At 37.5% G+C, this 19,141-nt stretch overlaps 1 protein-coding gene across 4 annotated transcripts in view; it reads left to right on the forward strand.

Annotated features, from left to right (window-relative positions):
* Positions 1-19,141, forward strand: part of LOC107083881 (C-myc promoter-binding protein-like) — a 71,872-nt gene that overhangs the window by 31,626 nt on the left and 21,105 nt on the right. For 2 of the 4 annotated variants that reach the window (XM_015373405.1, XM_015373407.1), the window contains exons 6-16: positions 1,229-1,521; positions 2,143-2,209; positions 2,430-2,488; positions 3,086-3,230; positions 4,673-4,851; positions 5,233-5,333; positions 7,264-7,479; positions 11,072-11,217; positions 11,386-11,421; positions 18,059-18,192; positions 18,678-18,810. In XM_015373405.1, the coding sequence (XP_015228891.1) occupies positions 1,229-1,521; positions 2,143-2,209; positions 2,430-2,488; positions 3,086-3,230; positions 4,673-4,851; positions 5,233-5,333; positions 7,264-7,479; positions 11,072-11,217; positions 11,386-11,421; positions 18,059-18,192; positions 18,678-18,810 (1,509 nt within the window). The remainder of the gene's footprint in view (positions 1-1,228; positions 1,522-2,142; positions 2,210-2,429; positions 2,489-3,085; positions 3,231-4,672; positions 4,852-5,232; positions 5,334-7,263; positions 7,480-11,071; positions 11,218-11,385; positions 11,422-18,058; positions 18,193-18,677; positions 18,811-19,141) is intronic. The other 2 variants (XM_015373406.1, XM_015373409.1) reach the window with 1 other exon arrangement.

A 19,141-nucleotide genomic window follows, 5' to 3' on the forward strand; every position in this document is an offset into this window, starting at 1 on the left:
ATATATATATATATATATATATATATATATATATATATGTATATGTATATATATATATGTATATGTATATGTGTACATTTTCATGCAGTGCAGCAGTGATAAAATCTAAACATAAGACTGGTATATGATTTACAGTTTCCAACATTCAGTGTTTTTTTTATAAAAAAAAGAAAAAAACATTTTATACAACATTCAGCAGTCTAATGGCAGTGGGGACAAAACTGTTCCGGAATCTGCTTGACCTGCATCGGATGCTTCAAAGGATGTATTATTCAGACCTGTTACCTGTGTTGCTTCACACCAGATCCAATTGAAGGGTTTCTCACTCAAAAACTGCATATCAGTCTCATTGAGGAAAATAAATTAAAAAAATTCCATAAATTTATTTTTTTTTTAGCTTGACTATACATAATTTATACTTAGGGTCTTATTTGACATGTTTTCCTGCAGAAAATGTTTTATATCTTTCCACTATGCACTAATGTGCACCAAGGAATACAGTTTGGTTTTAGACCTAAAAAACATGCAGAGCTAAAGAACAGAAGTCAACACTGGACCACTTCAAAGCCCAGCAGCAGCAAAGCATGAGATGGCCGTCAGCTATCAGTAAAATCTGATATATGGAAAGATAATGTTTACCTATTCAGATGCAGTGGTGTTGGAGAAAGGAAAAAAAAAAAAACAGCAGTTATGTAATGTCTGAAATGTTTTCCAATACTAACGTAGCTTCTATGACATATTAAAATAGCTCACCTAATTGTCTAGGTATTAAAAGAACAATTTTTAACAATTACATTGCCTAAGTCATACTCAGGAAATCCTTAATAGGGACAATTTAAGTGTCTTGTTTTTTTGGAAAAAATGAATCGAAATCTCAGATTTATATTCGTACATAAAATAGAGTAAAAATGTTACATTTGTTACTTTTCAGAAAAAATTAAACTTAACTTTTTCAGAGAGCATATCTATACTGATTTCAGGAGGTGAAATGGTTTTGTAAAAAAAATACTGGATTTTCTGGAGTCCCACCCAAACACCAGCTGATGGCTGATTAACTAACATGGAGCTAAGACTTTACAAACGGTGCTGAGTGTTGCGGGACATCTTTGCTATCATCATTTTTATTCACAGTACAAAATATAATTATAGAACTTTTGTTCCCGGTGATTTATTTTTGTGGGTGTGAGTGGCTCTGTACTTAGAAGGTGTGATTTAACTGCTGTTTCAGGTTTATGGCGCCGCCATCCAGTTTTATGAGCCGTACCCACAGGAGTGCCTGACTGATCAGCAGTTCTCCCAGTTGGGTCTCCAGGGTCCAGAACAAAGCAAATTATCTCCATCCAACTCTGCAGCAGACATCTCCAACACCACTGAAAACAGCACCACTAATGCCAGCTCTGTCTTCACCAACAAGTGTATCTGCCTGCTCTCACACTGGCCCTTCTTTGATGCTTTCCGCAAGTTTCTCACATTCCTCTATCGATACTCCATCTCCGGCCCTCATGCGCTGCCCATTGAGAAGTAAGTTGAGAACTAGTTTTCTTGTTCTTGAAAATAAGTTATGTGTTCACTTATTGCCAAAATCAACAAATGTCTTTTTAGGTAATTTACAGGACAAGCTGGTCCATTTCATATCTCATTACATGCAACCTATTGTAGTCCATATATATCCATGCAGTGGTAACCGTAGTTTTTTCAGCAGCTCCATCCTGTAAAGAGACACAGCAAGGGCAGTACTTTACGCATGAAAGAAGAACAAAGCAAAAGTAAAGCCACAGACAGAACAGAAATAAACAAGAAGGATTGAGTCGGGATTTATTTCTAGAAAGAAAAAAAAAGGAACACCTAAAGTTATAACAAGTTTACTCCAAGGAAATATGTAATAATCAAATAGAAATTGGTCTGATAACTATAGAAAAGAAAATGTACTATTAAAAAGTTATTGACTTTTAAATCAGACAAACGCAGATGATGCTATCTGGAATTTGCTGTAATATTAAAGTGTTTCTTTGAATTTCTGTTCCTCTGGTAAAATATGAAACAGCCTCTCAATGTTTCACTGCTGCACATAAAACACAGTATTCTGCCACCCACTGCTGTTATTTCTGGCCTCACTTGCCCCGTTCTTCTTCTTCTTCTCAGGCACATCTCTCACTTTATGCACAAAGTCCCGTTCCCTTCTTCCCAAAGGCCCCGCATCTTGGTGCAGGTATGCTCTTTAATTGCAGGACTGTATTCTTTGCATGTTAATCTTGGATAATAACCACTGCACAGAGGGAAAGAGTGAAAGAAGGTTGCTTGATTTGCCTGCAGGGTGTTGTAGTTGGGTCCTCCATTATAAATGAGTGCTTAAATGATTTATTGCAGGTGTTTTTTGTTTTTCTTTCTTGCTCGGTTGGTTTTTGTCTCACTTTTCAGCTTTCTTCCAGCTTTCTCCTCATGACAGCCTGATGTTGAGCCAGCCAGTGAGTTCTCCATTACCGCTCAGGTGAGAGTAGCTGCTCTTAATGCAAACCTAAATCTTCCTCTCAGACATTAGCTCCAACATATTGACCATTAAGGGCCATTCTGGCAAAAGTGCACTATTGATTTGTCTAATTTTATTCTAAATTTAGGATTGTTATTGTAGGTTGGTACAGTATTTGAAATAGTTCCGGATTGTTTGAACAGTCTCACTAAGATCAGTCACGTCTGCTTCCTCAACCTACTTTATACTTAAGAAATTTTCTTTTTCAATTTCTTTTCTTTTTTTTTTTTAGTGAAAAGCTTCTTTTGAATGCAACTGCTTTTGGCATGTATCATATTTAGTCACGTTAACACAACTGTTTTACTGTATGTCCTACCCTGCTAACATGAAACAACTGTGATAAAGTAACTAAATATGATTACGTAAATGCCAAAAATGGTTGCATTATTATTTTCAGTGAAAGTCTTTACATTTTCTTGCAACGTGCAACAATATCTTAACACTTCACCAATGATGTATTAAAAGTAAATCAGTTTAGGAGGAAATATTTTCACATCTCCCCATTACAGATTTCTGCAGTTAAAGATGTTTTTTTTTTTATGTTTGTGTTTTCTTCAGTGGAGGAAGATTTTCCACACTGCTCCATAACCTCGGTCCAGAGAACGCCATCACCTTACTTGTGTTCGCTGTGACTGAACATAAAATCCTGGTCCATTCTCTACGGCCCGCAGTGCTGACCAGTGTCACAGAGGCTTTGGTGTCTGTAAGTTACTGTGTCTTTGTTTCGTTTTCACCAGAGGACTTGAAAATGTTCAAATTGTAAAGTAACCTCATTTAGATTGGGAGACGCATGTAATATCTATTTTTGTTTTTGTTTTTTATGATCTGCTTTAAGGCTTGCTTCAAAGCAAAAATAACTTCTGTACATTAAAATCTGTCAGATTTGCAATGTTTTTCCATTACTGTGGTACCATTTAATGAATCCAGTCCAATCATTTTCATTAAGAAAGTCACCTATTTAGCGAAAGGAGTCCGCTTGACTATTAATTCGATCTCCAGCTTTTCTGTTAAGGTCTGGAGGTTTTTTTTTTTAGAAAATTAGCCTACAAACAGCATTATGGAGACCAAGTAAATAAACAGAAAAGTCGGGCAGAAAGGTTTGGAGTAGCTTAAACAAAAATAAGTCAAAATTTTAACTTTTACAGAAGAGTGCTCCAAATTGCAGCTCCTTGACATGAGGATGTGTTGTTTTTCAGAAAGGGTAGGGGTGCCTTTCTGATGGGCCATTTAGGAGCTTCACTCATGTATAGAAAGTCTACTCAATATAAAAAAAAAAAACTAAGGTTAGACTATGCTAATTATTTCAAATCTTTTCCACCTCTAATGTTTCATGTATCCTTTACAGTCAACAAAAACTGTTACAGGAATAATTGTATAAACTTGCAAACGCTGCAACTACTGCAAAACAGTAGAGATGCTGTAGTTAGTATTTGTTAAATTAGCTTTGGTTCGGTTTCAAAATTCAGATTTGTCTGTTAGGAGTTTTATCTTTTTCCAAAATATTGTCTTTGTGATATTTTCTCACTTAACATGCAAGGGTTACCCCAACACTTATCAGTGTCTTTTCCACAGTCTACTTCAGTGGTTTGCAGTAGTTCTGGGCTCTGACAAGGCAATAATAATAATACATTCAGTTTTTTTTTTTTCTGGTGAAGCCGTTAACAAGAGTAATTAGGTTTTTATTCATGACTGTTTGTTATCAGAGATGTCCATGATTTCATTGGCCTAGATGAAAATATGTTCGGTCTAACGAAAAGGAAAATACTGCAATGGTTTACTGGTGATGAACTGTGTTATCATTACATTCTGTTCTAACAAAACATTTGTTTTGAAGAAACGTATTGTTTTTAGAGATCATTTATTTGTTTCTCTATAGTTGATAACAGGTAAGACAGATTGCCAGAAAAATCTATGAAAAAAATGAAAGTATAAGCTGGTTTAAATGTTGGCATATTTCAGTGACATATCATTGGAGAGTTTTTCTACATTCTTCTTTATTCATATCACACAACATGGCTTTTTCACACTGTCCAGTGAAAAACATGGATGTTTGGTTTAAAGGGTAGTAATCCTTTTATTTTGTTGTTAAAACAAAGTATCTAGAAGCAGCATGCCTGGAGTTTCTGTTTGTGTTCTCAACCTCAGATGATCTTTCCCTTCCACTGGCCTTGTCCTTACATCCCGCTGTGCCCCCTGGCGTTGGCTGACGTGTTGAGCGCCCCATGTCCATTTATTGTTGGAGTGGATTCTCGCTACTTTGACCTTTATGACCCTCCGCCTGACGTGAACTGTGTGGACCTGGACACAAACACCATCTTCCATAAGTAAAGGCTCCTTAAACTTAAGCTGAACTCTTTGAACTGACCGTTTTTGCTGTACCTCTTTCATGTCATTTACTAGAGTTTACACCAGTGACTCTCACATCACATTAAGCCTGATCTTTGTTGCTGGGTTTTCCTATTTTCTTCAGTCCACAAAGCAGCCAAGTCATGAATTTTTATTTTTAGAGAGTAGGTGGATGGTGATGGATTGTTAAAAAAGAAAAATCACCAGAATTATTTTTTCCCAAAATGTAAACTTTGGTCAGCAGCTTTTCATGTAAACCGTGGGCGTCTTACCTACCAAAGAGCTTTAGGGTGGTCTGAACTTTGATGTTTAGGTTAGTCTTGGCCAAAGAGCTTAGTGTGTCCCTCTTGCTCTTTCAGCAATGACGATAAGCGAGCTCTCACATGGAAGATCCTGCCAAAGAAAGCCTGTAAAAACCTAATGAATGTGCTGAGTAATCTTCACCAGCAGCTGGTCGATGGTGAGTACTCAGTGTTTTTCTCTCCAGATGTTTTCCGTGGTTTGAACGTTTCATTTTTCTTTGCGTGAATGGAAGGTGTCGAGGGGAGTTGTGACATAGTGCTCTCTGAAAAAGCTGCAGGCATCGAGTTCAAGCCCCGCCATCTGCCTCTCTGGGTGCCTGAACTAGACCCTCAGCCCTACATTGCTCCCACTTCTCCCTGAAGGATGGGATCTATTCTGATGACAATTTTATTGTCAGTGACCAACAAAGTTTGTTATATATAAACAGGAACACAATCTGGGTTTAAGCTTACAGCTTTACAGCTCTCTGAGTCATCAAAGCTATTAGAAACATACATGGTTTATTAATTGTCCTTATTTTATTTTATTCTATTACAATCTTAGCTTTTATTCTTCACTTATTCCCTGTGCTCTCCATCCAGCAAATGAAAGAAAAAATAATCCATCATGGGGTGATATCCTAATCAGTGTCTACCCTGCTGTGGTGCTCACTCTGTTCTTGACAGATTTCTCTGCTATTTAAGAGGCTCAGTGGCTGTGGGCCTATCAAAGGAAGCTGCTTATTCAGGCATAGTAATTGAATAAATTCATTTTCTGATTCACTGAAGTTGAAAATCTCCTCTGTTACTACCAGGAGTCTGGAAGTGGATCTACTTTCCAAAGTTTTATGTCCTTTTGGTAAAAGTAGGTATAAGCCTGAGCTTAATATTTTTAAATATGTGATGCTAATCCAGGTTACTTTAGTAATACCTACTTAGACACTTCATTCACTGCTTGGTTGTTCCATTTTTGAATACATTTCTTGCCATTAGATTTTTCTTAGAAACCAGTGATTTCAATTTTGGGTTTTGTCTGATTATTTAGCTTTTTTAAAGTTTAAAATTTTACAGTATAAAACATAAAGGCAACAGTTGGTTAAAACTTTGAATTTCCTTGATTCACTATGGGAAAATCAATGCAAGTTAAGTTTGAAAAGTTTTTTTAGGCCTATTTTAAACAACAAAAAAAATTAAAGGTTCTTCATTTCAGCAACTATAGGTCAGTAGAAGTTACTCAGATGTGTCTCCACTTGATAATGACCTAAACAATTTGCATAAAATAAACCCATTTACAAACAAAAGTTCATGCCTGATACTGGTTTTTATTTTCTTCAAAAATATATTATAGGAAGTCATATTTAAGGGGAGCAGGATCCAGTTTCAAGTTATAAAACAAGAAGAATTGGCTGTTGGTGTGTTAAGTAAGCTGTGAACAGCTTTTATCTCCTCGTTTTATGCCTCTGAATGATAAACGATATTGTAGAATAGAGATTAGTATCATGTGTGGCACAGGTTCAATAGGTTCAGGTTGGTTTTACAGTTCTCTGACAAGGCATTGGCCCCTTACAGATTTATTTTATTTGTTTTTAATGCCTTTATGTTTTAATGTGTCAAATGATCAAAAATGTAGTTCTAACATGAGACAAAGGTGACCTGAGTTGTTCCAAAGAACATGTTTACATAATTATTTCTGGTTTCAAGGTAAACAAAGAGTTATACCAGCCAAACAAACCCTTTGGGAGAAATTATTCCTTCCCCTTTTTAAATTAATAACCAACCTTGATTAATAACATCCTGGGTTGACTAGTTCCAGATTCTGTCTGACAACACAAAGTAAGCAAAAAAGCTGGATCCACATTTGAAAACAGTTTTTAGTATTCAGGCCATTATTCCCTGTAATCAAAATTAGTTTGAGCTGAATTGGTTTAATCTTTTTCAGCACTTTGTGTATAATAACCTTTGTGATTTTGAGCTCAGGGTTGGTCGAAGACATACTTTTCCTGAATGGGAGCCTCAAAATTTTTGACTAAAACAAATAATCAAACCTTATTTTAGGCTCTTTTGCTTTGAAAACAATCTTGTAGTGCTAATGTGTATCTCTGTTACCAGGTCAGTACCGTTCTGATGGGCTGCTGGAGCTGAGCATGACTGATTCACAAGAGCTGAGCGGTGGGAAGACTCTCCACATGCTGGAGCTGGAGATCCAGGAAGCCTTCCTGCGATTCATGGCAGCTATTTTAAAGGGCTACCGCTCCTTTCTACGACCAATCACACAGGCACCCTCGGAGAAAGCCACGGACGCCAGCTCGCTGTTCGACTTACAAGGTATCTTATTATCAAAACGGTTTCAAACCAGCTCTGCATGTGAAGCCGGAGATCCAACTCACACAGGAAGTGGGCTGAATAAATTATCCCGGCCCTCCCTTTTCCCAGCAGCCTCTTCAAAGCCTTCACACAGGAACCATAACAAGTCCACTACAGACTGATGCATTCCTCTTTCTCTGAAGACTCTCCAAAGCTGGCAGATCTTTTAGAAAAATGCAAAAACAAGATATCGCATGTTGAAACTGAGAGTTGATTCTTTTCTTTGAACTTAAAATGTGTGACTTTAAACAATCACCCACTTCAGCCTAGTAAAGGTGCTGAAATAGAATATCTCTAATATATTAACCATAACATAATTTTGTAGAAAGACATAGGGTTAAGGTGCATTAATAAAGATTTTCTACAAAAAGTGAAATCTAATCATTTGTGAGACTTTACAAGATCCCTCTGCACTATAGCAAATTGGAGAAGTTTGGAATTTGCTTGAAAAACAAGACATCGACTACATGAAAATCATGTAATTACATTAAACAATGCCGATTATTTTTAAGAAAGAAGACTGAAAAATTTGGGAGAAAGATGACATCCAGTTGGATCTTATCTTAGTGAAGTGGAAATGCAGGATGACTTAGAAAAATAACCAAGGAGATGTGATATTTTTGAGGGGAATTAGGTCAGTGATGCTACATGTTTGAGATCACCTATTTTGTTGAAGTTCTGCAGCTAGACGCTGTTGAAAAAGTTAGTTAGAATTAGAAAAAAGAAACAAATGAAATATGTAAATGCTCACATTTGCTGTATGCTGATGAAGATTCTCAGTCATCCAGGTCAAAGTCATTCCGTAAAAATTAAAAAAATATCCACTGGACTTGGTTTCCAAGATTTGAAGACGTTTCGGAAACCAAGTCCAGTGGATATTTTTTTAATTTTTACGGACTCACATTTGCTGATTAAATCAAGAACTTTTGCAAGGTAGATACAGCAGTATTGACACTGCAGCTGCTTAAAGGCTCAAAGATCTTTTTCAAGCCTCTGAAAATAAACACCATGGGAGCTGGATCTGACTGCAACTGAAACAGACTGAAGAATCACAGCAGCATCAATTGGGGATTAACTCAGCCAAGATCATGTCCAGTTTGACTGATGGTCTCAGCCATTGAGAACCAGTGTCACTAAATTACCCAATTATCTGAGCAGAGACTGAACAGCGTGTCCATCATTGGTGAATCACCTTATGTTCTTGTATAAATAAACAGAAAATAAAAATGTTGACTGTAATAACACTATCTGATGCCTCTCTCACAGAGGCGACAAATGTCATTGCTGATAATGCTATAGCTGCTGTTTATTCACACCGGTATCGCTTAAGGTGACATTTAAGTTGCCACTGAACTTTTTATTTCTTGATCAAAAAAATGATTTCATTGACTGTTTAATCTTTTAGATCTGAATTTCAAAGTCTGGTGCTGAAAGCATAGGGACCAATAGGTGTTTAGAATAACTGTGAAAGGTCAGCTCTACAAATTTACAAATGCATAGTTAGAAATAAACAAACTCCCAAAACACCCAACGTAATATAACTATAGATCTGGCTATAGCATAGCCATAGCTTTTAACCATACAATTGTAATAACAGGGAACAAAGACTAATGAAGTGTGGAAAAAGCAGCAAATATATGTCAAACAAAAATACTATAAAAATGTTGCCTGTACGTACAATTTATTCTACCCTGCTTTATTTAGTGATAAAGGGATTTAGGATTTAGGGTGGACGTTTGGGCACAGTAAGCTGGTATGAGATATGAGAACAGCAACATTTAAACAGAGCGTGCATGAGGAGAAATGGGCTTGTGCATGCTCTCAAATGCGTTTCATAGGAGTTCCCTTTCAGGACCAGTTTCAGGGTTGTGCATCTGCATTTTTTTTTAAGTGGAGAGGACGGGTCTTTTAGAAAAATTCATGAATATCCACCACTACACCTTTATTGCTAAATTGTTGTTAAAGTAAAAGGAGTATTTAGACAAGTCAATTAACCTAACAGTCATGTTTTTGGACTGTGGGAGGAAGTCGGAGTACCTGGCGAGAACCAACGCACGCTCAGGGAGAACATGCAAACTCCATGCAGAAAGATCCCGGGCCAGGAATCGAACCCAGAACCTTCTTCTTCTTGCTTGAGCCCCTTCTTATATATTTCTTTTTCTATATTCACATTAGTAATGCCATTTTGTTATTCTACATTATACATAAAAAAACAGGCATTACAAGCTGGGAACTTCATCTTATTCCCTTATCACAGTGGTTCCCAAAGTGTGGGGCGCGCTCAGTCAAGCACTTGCTTGACTGAGCATAATGGACAGTTGTGACACTGCAACCCAGATTTGAGAAGATCTACAGCAAAAAGCAGGCTCACTACAGCCACTGAAAAGATGGGAGGATTAAAGTACAAAGAAAAAACTCAGGGAGCTGTTCAATGTTTTCACTCCATTTTGCACAGAGGCTTTTTTAATGTATAGATTATAGCAAAGTTAAATATTGTTACAAATAAAAAAAAAGAAATATGTTTAAAATAACACAGACAACAAAGAATCCTCTTCTAATCTACAGTATAGAACTATGAAAAAAATACAGTTACACAAAAGTGTTCCACTGTAAAGATGGTGTAGTTTGTTTTGTTGCAACCTGAAGTGTGAAATAAACTTCAACTTCAGTGGAGTTTGAAAACAAAATATGTGTATAGATTTTTTATATCTGGTTGAACGATGTGTGTGCCCAGTTGATTCTTTTTTTTTTTTTTTTTTTTTTTTTTTTTTTTTTTTTGGGGGGGGGGGGGGGGGGGGGGCGTGTCGTGGAAATGTTATTGTAATCCAAAGGGGGGCCCAGAAGAAAATCTTTGGGAACCAATGCCTTATCAGATGCTGATTGTATAATTATCTCTTTTACGTGACTTTATATATTCTTTAGAGCTATAAAAGTTTGTATGTATGTATCTTAAAGTAAAGACCATTCATTAATAACTGTATTTCAGAAAGGAAAGAAAACTCATTACTTAATATTCTCCCCAGGACACTAAGAAAGTGATGTTTTCATATTGGGAAAAAGAATCTGAGAGAGGCTTTGTGCTTCAAAGTGACTGATGGTCCTGCTTACAACTAGCCTCTGTCAAGATTGAAATATTTATCAGCTGCAGGAAGCTTTAGCTGTCCACCTCTGAGCTGTGTGCCAGCAGCCATCCTTCCTGCCCTGTCTGATAAGAGCACAGGTTTATTACTCAGTTAGGCTGCTTTCAGCACCAATTATGATGGCTGTTCACGATGTTTGCGCACTTTCAAATTGGCCATTACACTAATAACATTGTGGCATGCTTTTTCCAAAGACAAATGGAGGTTATAGAAAATGTTACAGCCTTTTATAAGACAATGGAGTCTTAACCACAAAATCACACACCTTTGGAGGAAGTCAGATAATTGTTCCTGTTGGAGCTCATCTTCTCTCTCTTCAGTTGGAATCAGCTACACATTTCCTGAAGCAAATTGGAAAATTGAACAGAGTGAAATCAGTGCAGATGTTAAAGTGTCATATTTTCTCTCTGTAGGTTTCCTGAAGAGCCGCGACCGCTCACACCAGAAGTTCTACTCCCTCATGACTAAGACCCAGATGTTCATCCGCTTCATTGAGGAATGTTCTTTCGTCAGCGACAAGGACACCAGCCTGGCATTCTTTGATGACTGTGTGGACAAAGTGAGTCTTAGATTCCACATTCTGATAGATTTTGATTTGGCAAAGAATTTTCTCTCCTCCTGTTATAACGTTTGGTTGTGAGGAATTCAGCAATCCTCCCAGAACCGTCTCTGCTTTCCAGTTGCTAAGTTTTCTTCTGTGTCTCCCCTTGATTTGTCTTGCAAGCAGCTTTACAACTCAGAACGTGCAGAGAAAGGAGGGAAGGTAAGGCTTCTGCTACCATCACCTGCTCTGCTTGTTCCCAGACGTGCATGACCTGTGCAAATAACTAAACATTGACTAAGTGAAACTACATTACTTTTTGGAGGCATGTCTAGAGCCTTTTAGGAGGCCTTCCATGTCTGCAGATCTGGTTTTCCTATATTTACACCCTTTGCATAGTCGCATTCAGGCTGCATCAGCACCCTTGTGCTAAATTTTAAATATTCTTTTAGATGTATGCCGCATGTATAATAGTTTCTGCCACAGCACTTTCTCTTGCATATGGTACAGTTTTAGGTCATTGGTATGCACAGTTTTCTGCTAAATCTAATGTTGCATGAGTTTAGAATGTGAATGTTTTCGTAATTATTTGAATTTTATCAGAAGAGAAAGGTTTTTGGGTAATTTTTTTTTACAGACTAATAGCTTCATTACAAAGTGAGTGGCCTTGCAAGTTGAATAATCAGCCAGAATGATCCTTGCCATGTCTTGTTATATTTTCTTGAGCTATATTATTAGCCCGGTGGGCTTGTAGCTGTTTCAGTCAGAGTGGCTGTAAAGTTATTGGAATAAGCTCTAACTTCAGTTGGATTGGTTTGGGTTGTCCTAATCTCCTCCTGCTCCTCATGTCGGTGACTTGTATGGACGGTTAAATCCTTAGATTTTCTTTGATAGATCTGTTTTTTTCCTTTCATCTCAGAAACCTCAGTGGATCTCTACGCACATGCAGATCATTCAAGTATTAAAAGTCTGATTAAAGTTAATTGGTCCCTAAAGGAGAGAAACTTGATTTTGCAAATAATATCATTAGAGCTTTTTGAATGTATTAATATGAATTAATTATTAAGATTTACTCAAAAGTAAGAGCAGACAGAGTTGTAGGATGATGGCACCACTCAATGCATTCTTCAAATAAGATTCTACACAAGAGATCATATCATTAATTAAAGGGCATGCTCACGCATGCTTGACGATTAATGGAGAACAAACCAAATCTTAAAGGCTTAATGTTTGGGGCCTACAGCAGGGAGGCTTTCATATCACTCCTTAGGTACAATCTGCATGCACTGGTGTGTTTGGGGTCAGTTTAACAGAAAGTGTTTCCTGTCTTCCTTCATAAACATAACTGTTTGGAGCTCACTGAGCTCTATTGAGACTTTAAGAATTATATTTTATTTTTGGTCAAATAAGACTTGAAATTTAGCTGTTTGGAAGTTTGAAACGAAAATAGATTTTTTTTGGAAAAAACAAATCCAGTGTAGGTTCTGTGATGCTTTATCCTCATTCGTCTTCTAGTGACCCTGGGAACCTTTTTAGGGTGTATTCATACCTGCCACGTTTGGTCCGTTTTAAAAGGACCAGAGTTTGTTGGTTGAGACCTTCTGTGCAGGTGTGAAGTTAGAGGTGGACACGGTTAGCTTCCACTCACGACTTAACGAGCCCTAGTGTGGTTTGCGGTTTCAGGTCTCAGTCTGGCTCAAATGCTACATAAACGTATTATCAAATTAATTCCTGCTGCACACTCTGTTGCTTAGCAGCGCTGCTGCCAGCCAGTGATGGATCTCCCTCAGCTCAAAAGATGAATTCTCCAACACCGTCACAAGATTAGAAATATAAAAGTCTAAAAATCTACTTGAATGATCTGCTTTTGACGCTCAGTGTAATTGCAGCTGAAATAAAATCATACATATCCAAAGCAGAGGTGCTGCATGCAGGACCCCATTGTAGTTTTCTTCCATTTCTGGTTTACGCTCTGTCCTGCTGTAGTCATTTCTGACCTACGGAAGCAATGATTGTCAAACAGGGCTTTGTTGTAAATTATAGTTCACTTGCAAAATTACAATATCAATATGAAATGGACAAAGAAAAAAATCAGCTTTTGATCTGGACCAAACAAAGTGACCAAAGGACTTTTCTGGTGTGAATGTACCATAAAGTGCAAGGCATAATGGACATAATGGGTACCAGGTCCTTTTTAATGACATCAGGAGGTCCCTACTTATAGACAAAAAATGGGTCATCATGTTTTTTTTTTTTTTTTGTCACTCAATAATTCAAAATGCTTTGATAATTAACTCTGAAATTGTTTAATAGACACAAAATAAACTTCATTCCCCAATGTTCATTTCAGGATTTTTGAAAATATTTTGAAATGCTCCAAAGAGGAATGGTAAACAGCCCTCCCCCACACATCACCTGACTTGTCAGCAACTGATGTGCTGAAGAGTTTAGAGCCTTGAAACAAATCAATAAAATGTTACGTTAGATAATTTAATCCACTAAACACATAAAGATCCCAGCAGGAAGGTGTTGCATTGCCTGAATATCAACCGTGCTCAATTTGGACAAATATACAGTCTCTCAGGGAAATTTAGTCACATCTTCTGTCTTCATAACGAATGGGGAAGGGAGGAAGTGATGTATATCGTAAAGCAGTCTGCGCAACTGTAGTTGTTTTGTGTGGCAGGGTTACTGCCACCCTCCTCAAAGTGGCCTATTGCTGGTGAAAGCAGCACAGACCACCTCAGGCCACAACAGAGATGTCATTCAACTAGTTTTAAGTCGACGTATATCAGAAAAGTTATGAAAATATTTTATGAAGGTTGTAAAGTTACTTAGCGTTTGTTTCAAACAATGTCAGAAGTTTATTTTTTCTTTTTTTTTGTGATAGGAAATGTTTGCAATGAGCACCTTCTGCGTAGTAAAGCTTAAAACTTTGTTCAAAGATGACCTAAAATAACCTACAGCAGGAGCAGAACAAGAACGCTTTCTTCACTCCCCATTGAACACAATCTTCAGCTCTTTGACCTTTACTAAGATTGTCTTTAATTACCTTCAGGATAACTAGGCTAAATTATGAACTTGAAGTAACCGTTCCCCCCATCTCTTCTGTCTGGCGTGGATGACTTAACGCCTGCACAGCTAAACCCTGTCATTAAGCTTTTTCTTATTTATTTACTGTGCTTGCTACTGGGTCTGGTAACTCTTTTGTAATCCATCATAAATCTCAGATGTCCTGCGTTAAGACAATCTGTGAGTTATACTGTATGTCAGCCCCGGTCAGTGTAAGTCTGCATTAAATCTAAAGAGCTCTGAGGAGAATAAAACATTCTCATTGTTTTTTTGTTTTGTTTTTTCACCAGCCAGTGGTTGTAACTTCTTTATCTTTTGGGTAAAGAGTCAATTTTGTAGACATGGCATTAGAAACTCCAATTCATAGTAATTTCAGATTCCTGCCGAGGTAATTGTAAGCTTGTGAAAAGGCCCATAGCAAACATATCATCTGCCTGAGGCCACACTTATGTGAGATTCTTTACAGGACTGTAAATATTCATCCTTAAAGTTAAAAACTATTCAGTGCCACCAGATAATCATTGGACATATGAAAATGTACTCTTTAAAGTAAATTCATGTGCTTTTCCTAAAATATCCCATAAATCAGTTGAACTTTTCCAAACATTTATAATTTTATAACCACAACCTTCAATATGTTTTCTTAATATATATTTTTTTTAATAATTTTTACTAATAAATGCTAAAGATACAGCCATGCTTTTGTGTCAAGCCCTTTTTTTTTTTTTACTGATTGTGCCCCTTAACAGAATCTAAGCAACCAACTACCTGTCTACAGCAGAGCATCATCTAGAAAGAAGATGGATTGAAGTAGACTATGGAGAAATTACGATCTGCCTAAGTTGAAATGGAGAGTAACAGATGGAGCCATGAAGACTGGTTGATACAGTAGCCCATTATCCTCTGTCATCCATTTATAGTCTCCTTTTAAACTTTTTTAATGAGACCTTTATTTTCGTTTGTTTTTCCAGACTTTTCAATGTGTCTTAGGGTTGGGGGGCTACAGGTTATGCTTTTTAAAGCCTATTACATGCTCTGCAAGAATGGGTTCCTGTTCTTTGTGTAAAGAACTGTCTCTGGTAAAGACAGCAGTCTCATCTGCTGTAGTTTACATCATGCCCACCAAACAAAAAAAAACAAAAAAAGAGCAGCAACACAAAAGCAGAGAAGGCCTATCTTTGGATTGTTAAGGAGGTGGAGAACAAAATGCTTTACATTAGTTATTAGACATTTCACAAATGATCATAAGTTTCAATCACATCAGTCAGCCAGCTGATTCTAATAATATACATTGTAAAAAAAATAATTATATATTTCCGCACCTGAAATAAATGGGGGGGATTTCATGACCCAATATCAAAATAGAAAACTCTTTTCCACTTTGCTCAAAAGATTGACTGTCATGGAGCTGCTAGGATCTGACCTATTGTTCTAATTGGTGTAGAATCCTTTCTTTTCAATATTAGCATGTTAACCATCGGTAAAAAATTTATAAAACAATAATAGATGTTGACTTTGGGGGGTAGATTTTGTACCTTTATTCTGCACTGCTCTATATGTTCTGTTGATGTACTGATACTGATACTGTACTTATAAACTGTTCTCACACAGATTTCTAGCTAAGACCTTAAACACCGGCCATCCAAATTCAGACTACATGCAAAGCGGTTCTTGGAAAACCTGCAAGAATAAAGTTTTCTCATGTGATGTTGAAAATAAGCTGTGAAAATCCAATTAGAAATGAGTTCTTGCAGCTGTTGGAGTAAGATAAAAATGAATGCTTTTCAGGTATCATGTGGCAGCCTGAAGCCTTGCAAAGTCAACTATAAGCATTTATAGGATCCAATTTTTGTTATGTAATTTTTTTTAATCAACACAGAGGGAAGATTCTTACAATTAAACAAAAGTCGTCTTTTCCAGGTGGGTGACGCCCAATTCATGACTTCATATCTGGCCTTTGAGCTCTTTTCTAGAAGAGTTTTACAAAGTCTGAGATCTGTCTTGGCCCAAAACAGATTTTTACCAATTAGAAATTAGCTAAGAAATGAAAAAAATAAAAAAAAATAAACAACTGCTGTCAATGTTCATGTTAGATGCTAAAAAAACCTAATTTACTTAACTTTGAGGAGAAATTATCTCGCTCAGATTATCTGCCTCACATCACCTGCAGAGAGGGAGGGCGTGTTGTTTGCTGTGGAGGTGCAGGTTTAGGTATGTGTTTCCTAGAGGGGGGTGGTTAATGTCTTCCTGTGTAGAGCAGTGATGCCATCTATTTTTGGAGGATAAGAGTCTGCTACTCAGAGAGTCGAATCCATGAAGATGTCTCAGCCATGTTTTAATCTAGAAAAATACTCTGGGCATGATTCTGATCAATAAATAGCACAACATGGCAAATAGCATAATATGGTGAATAGCTCGAAATGTTAGTTAGCATCATGTTTAAAGACTAGTGGTGCTGTCCTGTGGATTAGGGCTTTTTGCCAAAGTTAGGAATCTAACTGTGTATCTGAGCTTTGATTTCTAGAGATTGATCAATCTTTTTCTACTGATGGATGTTTAACTACAAGTATAGGGTCCAATACAAGCTCTGATTTATTGGAAATAAACACTATATCTCCTTAAGATCCTAAAGCACGAATGAGCAAACAGCTCTAACAACTGGATTTATATAGATTGAAAAAATTCTTTATGACCATCCTGCTTTAGCTTTTGAAGTAGATCTTGAGGTATTTTAATTCCTCTGATTTGTACAGACACCCAAAAAATAAGGGCAAAGCTACAACTCCTTATTTATTTTTCCTTTTCAGGTTCCAACCATGGCTTTAAAGATAGATCGTGAGGAGAAAATATTAGATCTCAGATAAAACAGGTTAAAATCACCTTTCAGCTTCTCTCTTCAGCTGTAGAGTATATGCTGCTACTGAGGCCTTTCAGGGGAGTCACATGCATTGTGTTTGCAAATGTGCTCTGGGTCTGTCGAATGTACTCAAGCAAGGCAGCTGACCTATAAAAATGGCAAATGTCCCACCAATGTTTGACCACAGTAGATGTTTCATTTTTCAATTAATGAAAAGCAGACAGACTATGCTCTTCATGGTGTTGTGTCTCTGCCTTTCAATCAGCTGTGCCGAATGTTTACATGGATGGTCACACAACTGGTTCCCATGATGTCACTCGGCTCTTGGCAGAATCCAGGGATTTCTCTCTGCTCATCAATAATGACTTAAATTTACTGGAACATGATGTTTTGTATTTACAGCAGAAAGCTTTCAGTATGATCTGATCTGCATTTAGGATGCTGCACTGGCTGTACTGCCTGTTTTCTGTTATGGAGCTTTATCTGTATTCATTAGAGGCTGCTTGTCTTTGTCTTGCTCTTTTTCCATTTTTTTTTGTTTAATCATTAGTAAAAATAATTCTTTCATGGATGTGAATGTGTTTATACTTTATGCCACCATGCAGTGTGGAACAGTGTGCAGAGAAGGCTGCAGTGGTAGAGGGAATAAAACAGACAAAAGAAAAACTAGGTCATTTGCTGTCACACCCTGAATTTGTCCCATCTTTTGCATAGTGTTAAATTACCTTCAAGAGTTTTTTTTTTTTAGAAACGAGTGTAAAAGTTATATTCCACTAACCTTGAGTCATTCAAATGCTTTTCTATTCTGTCCTGATATAGGTAAATGCTTCTCTCTTACTCAGTACAGCATTCCTTATTTCCATTAGTTGAGGAGATGAAAAGGTCGCCACTCAGGAATGACTCTTCACATTTGTATGCTGCTGTCTGCAGGTGGACGGTGATCGCCCAGATGAGACCAGGCTGATAGAGATTGATGAATCCCAGCGCAGCGAGCATACAGTTTTCATCACACCTCCAGAGCTGCCGCCTCTGCCTGATGGGGAGGAATATCCACTGTGTTACAGGTACAAACTGGAGCTGTTTTCAAACAATGAAAGAACACATAATATGTGCGTTCTCTGTGTTCCATTTCCCAGATCCTACAACTATTTATATAAATCAAAAAGGAGTCTGATATCCTCCTAGAATTTGATCTTAACAATTGTTCCCAGGTCTCAGTGAAGGTCTTTTGAGGTATTATTTTAGACTTTTCTCTATTTTGAGTATTTACAGCACTAGTGGCTGTTTTCTGGACGGTAGGCTGACAGGAAAGGGGTCATGAGAGAGGGGGAGAGACATGTAGCAAAGGATTCAAACCCAGGTCGGCCGCATCAAGGACTAAGGCCTCCATACATGGGTCTTGTGCGCTAACCACTGCGCCATCAAAGCACGCCCAGACTTTTCTCTATTTTCACCTAGTGTTTGGTCCTAACCAAGACAGCATGGTACATTAGTCAGGTGTGTGAAATAGAACAGGGTAATGTGTGGTTGTGTTGCTGTTCTTCCACAGGTATGATGGTTTCCCAGTGTTAACTCTGGAGCTGTTTGATCCTGTGGAGGGTCTGCGGACACCCTCCTCCCGCCTTGCCGCCAGACACAGCTGTCCCACCAGTCCTGCCCCCATGTTCAGACGCACCAAACAGGTGGGAGCAGATGTAACCTAGATTCTCTGGATTGGTTTAAATACAGTAAATGCTCGGGAGAAGAATTTACTGTGATTATTTGTCTTCTATGCTGTATTTTGTTTGATAAGACTTCCAAAAGTTGGCATGCAGCTGCAGCTATAGGTATAAGCAATAGAAAAAACTATTATATGACAAAAGATTTTATCCTATATATGCTTATAGTTGACTTTGCAATGTTTCAAGCTGCCACAAAAGCATGTACCGTATTTTCACGACTATAAGGCGCACTTAAACGTCTTTTTTTCCCCTCAAAATGTGCGGTGCGCCCTATGGTGCGGTGCGCCCTATG

This window comes from Cyprinodon variegatus, unplaced genomic scaffold, assembly GCF_000732505.1.
Source record: "Cyprinodon variegatus isolate N-32 unplaced genomic scaffold, C_variegatus-1.0 Scaffold86, whole genome shotgun sequence".
NCBI lineage: Eukaryota > Metazoa > Chordata > Actinopteri > Cyprinodontiformes > Cyprinodontidae > Cyprinodon > Cyprinodon variegatus.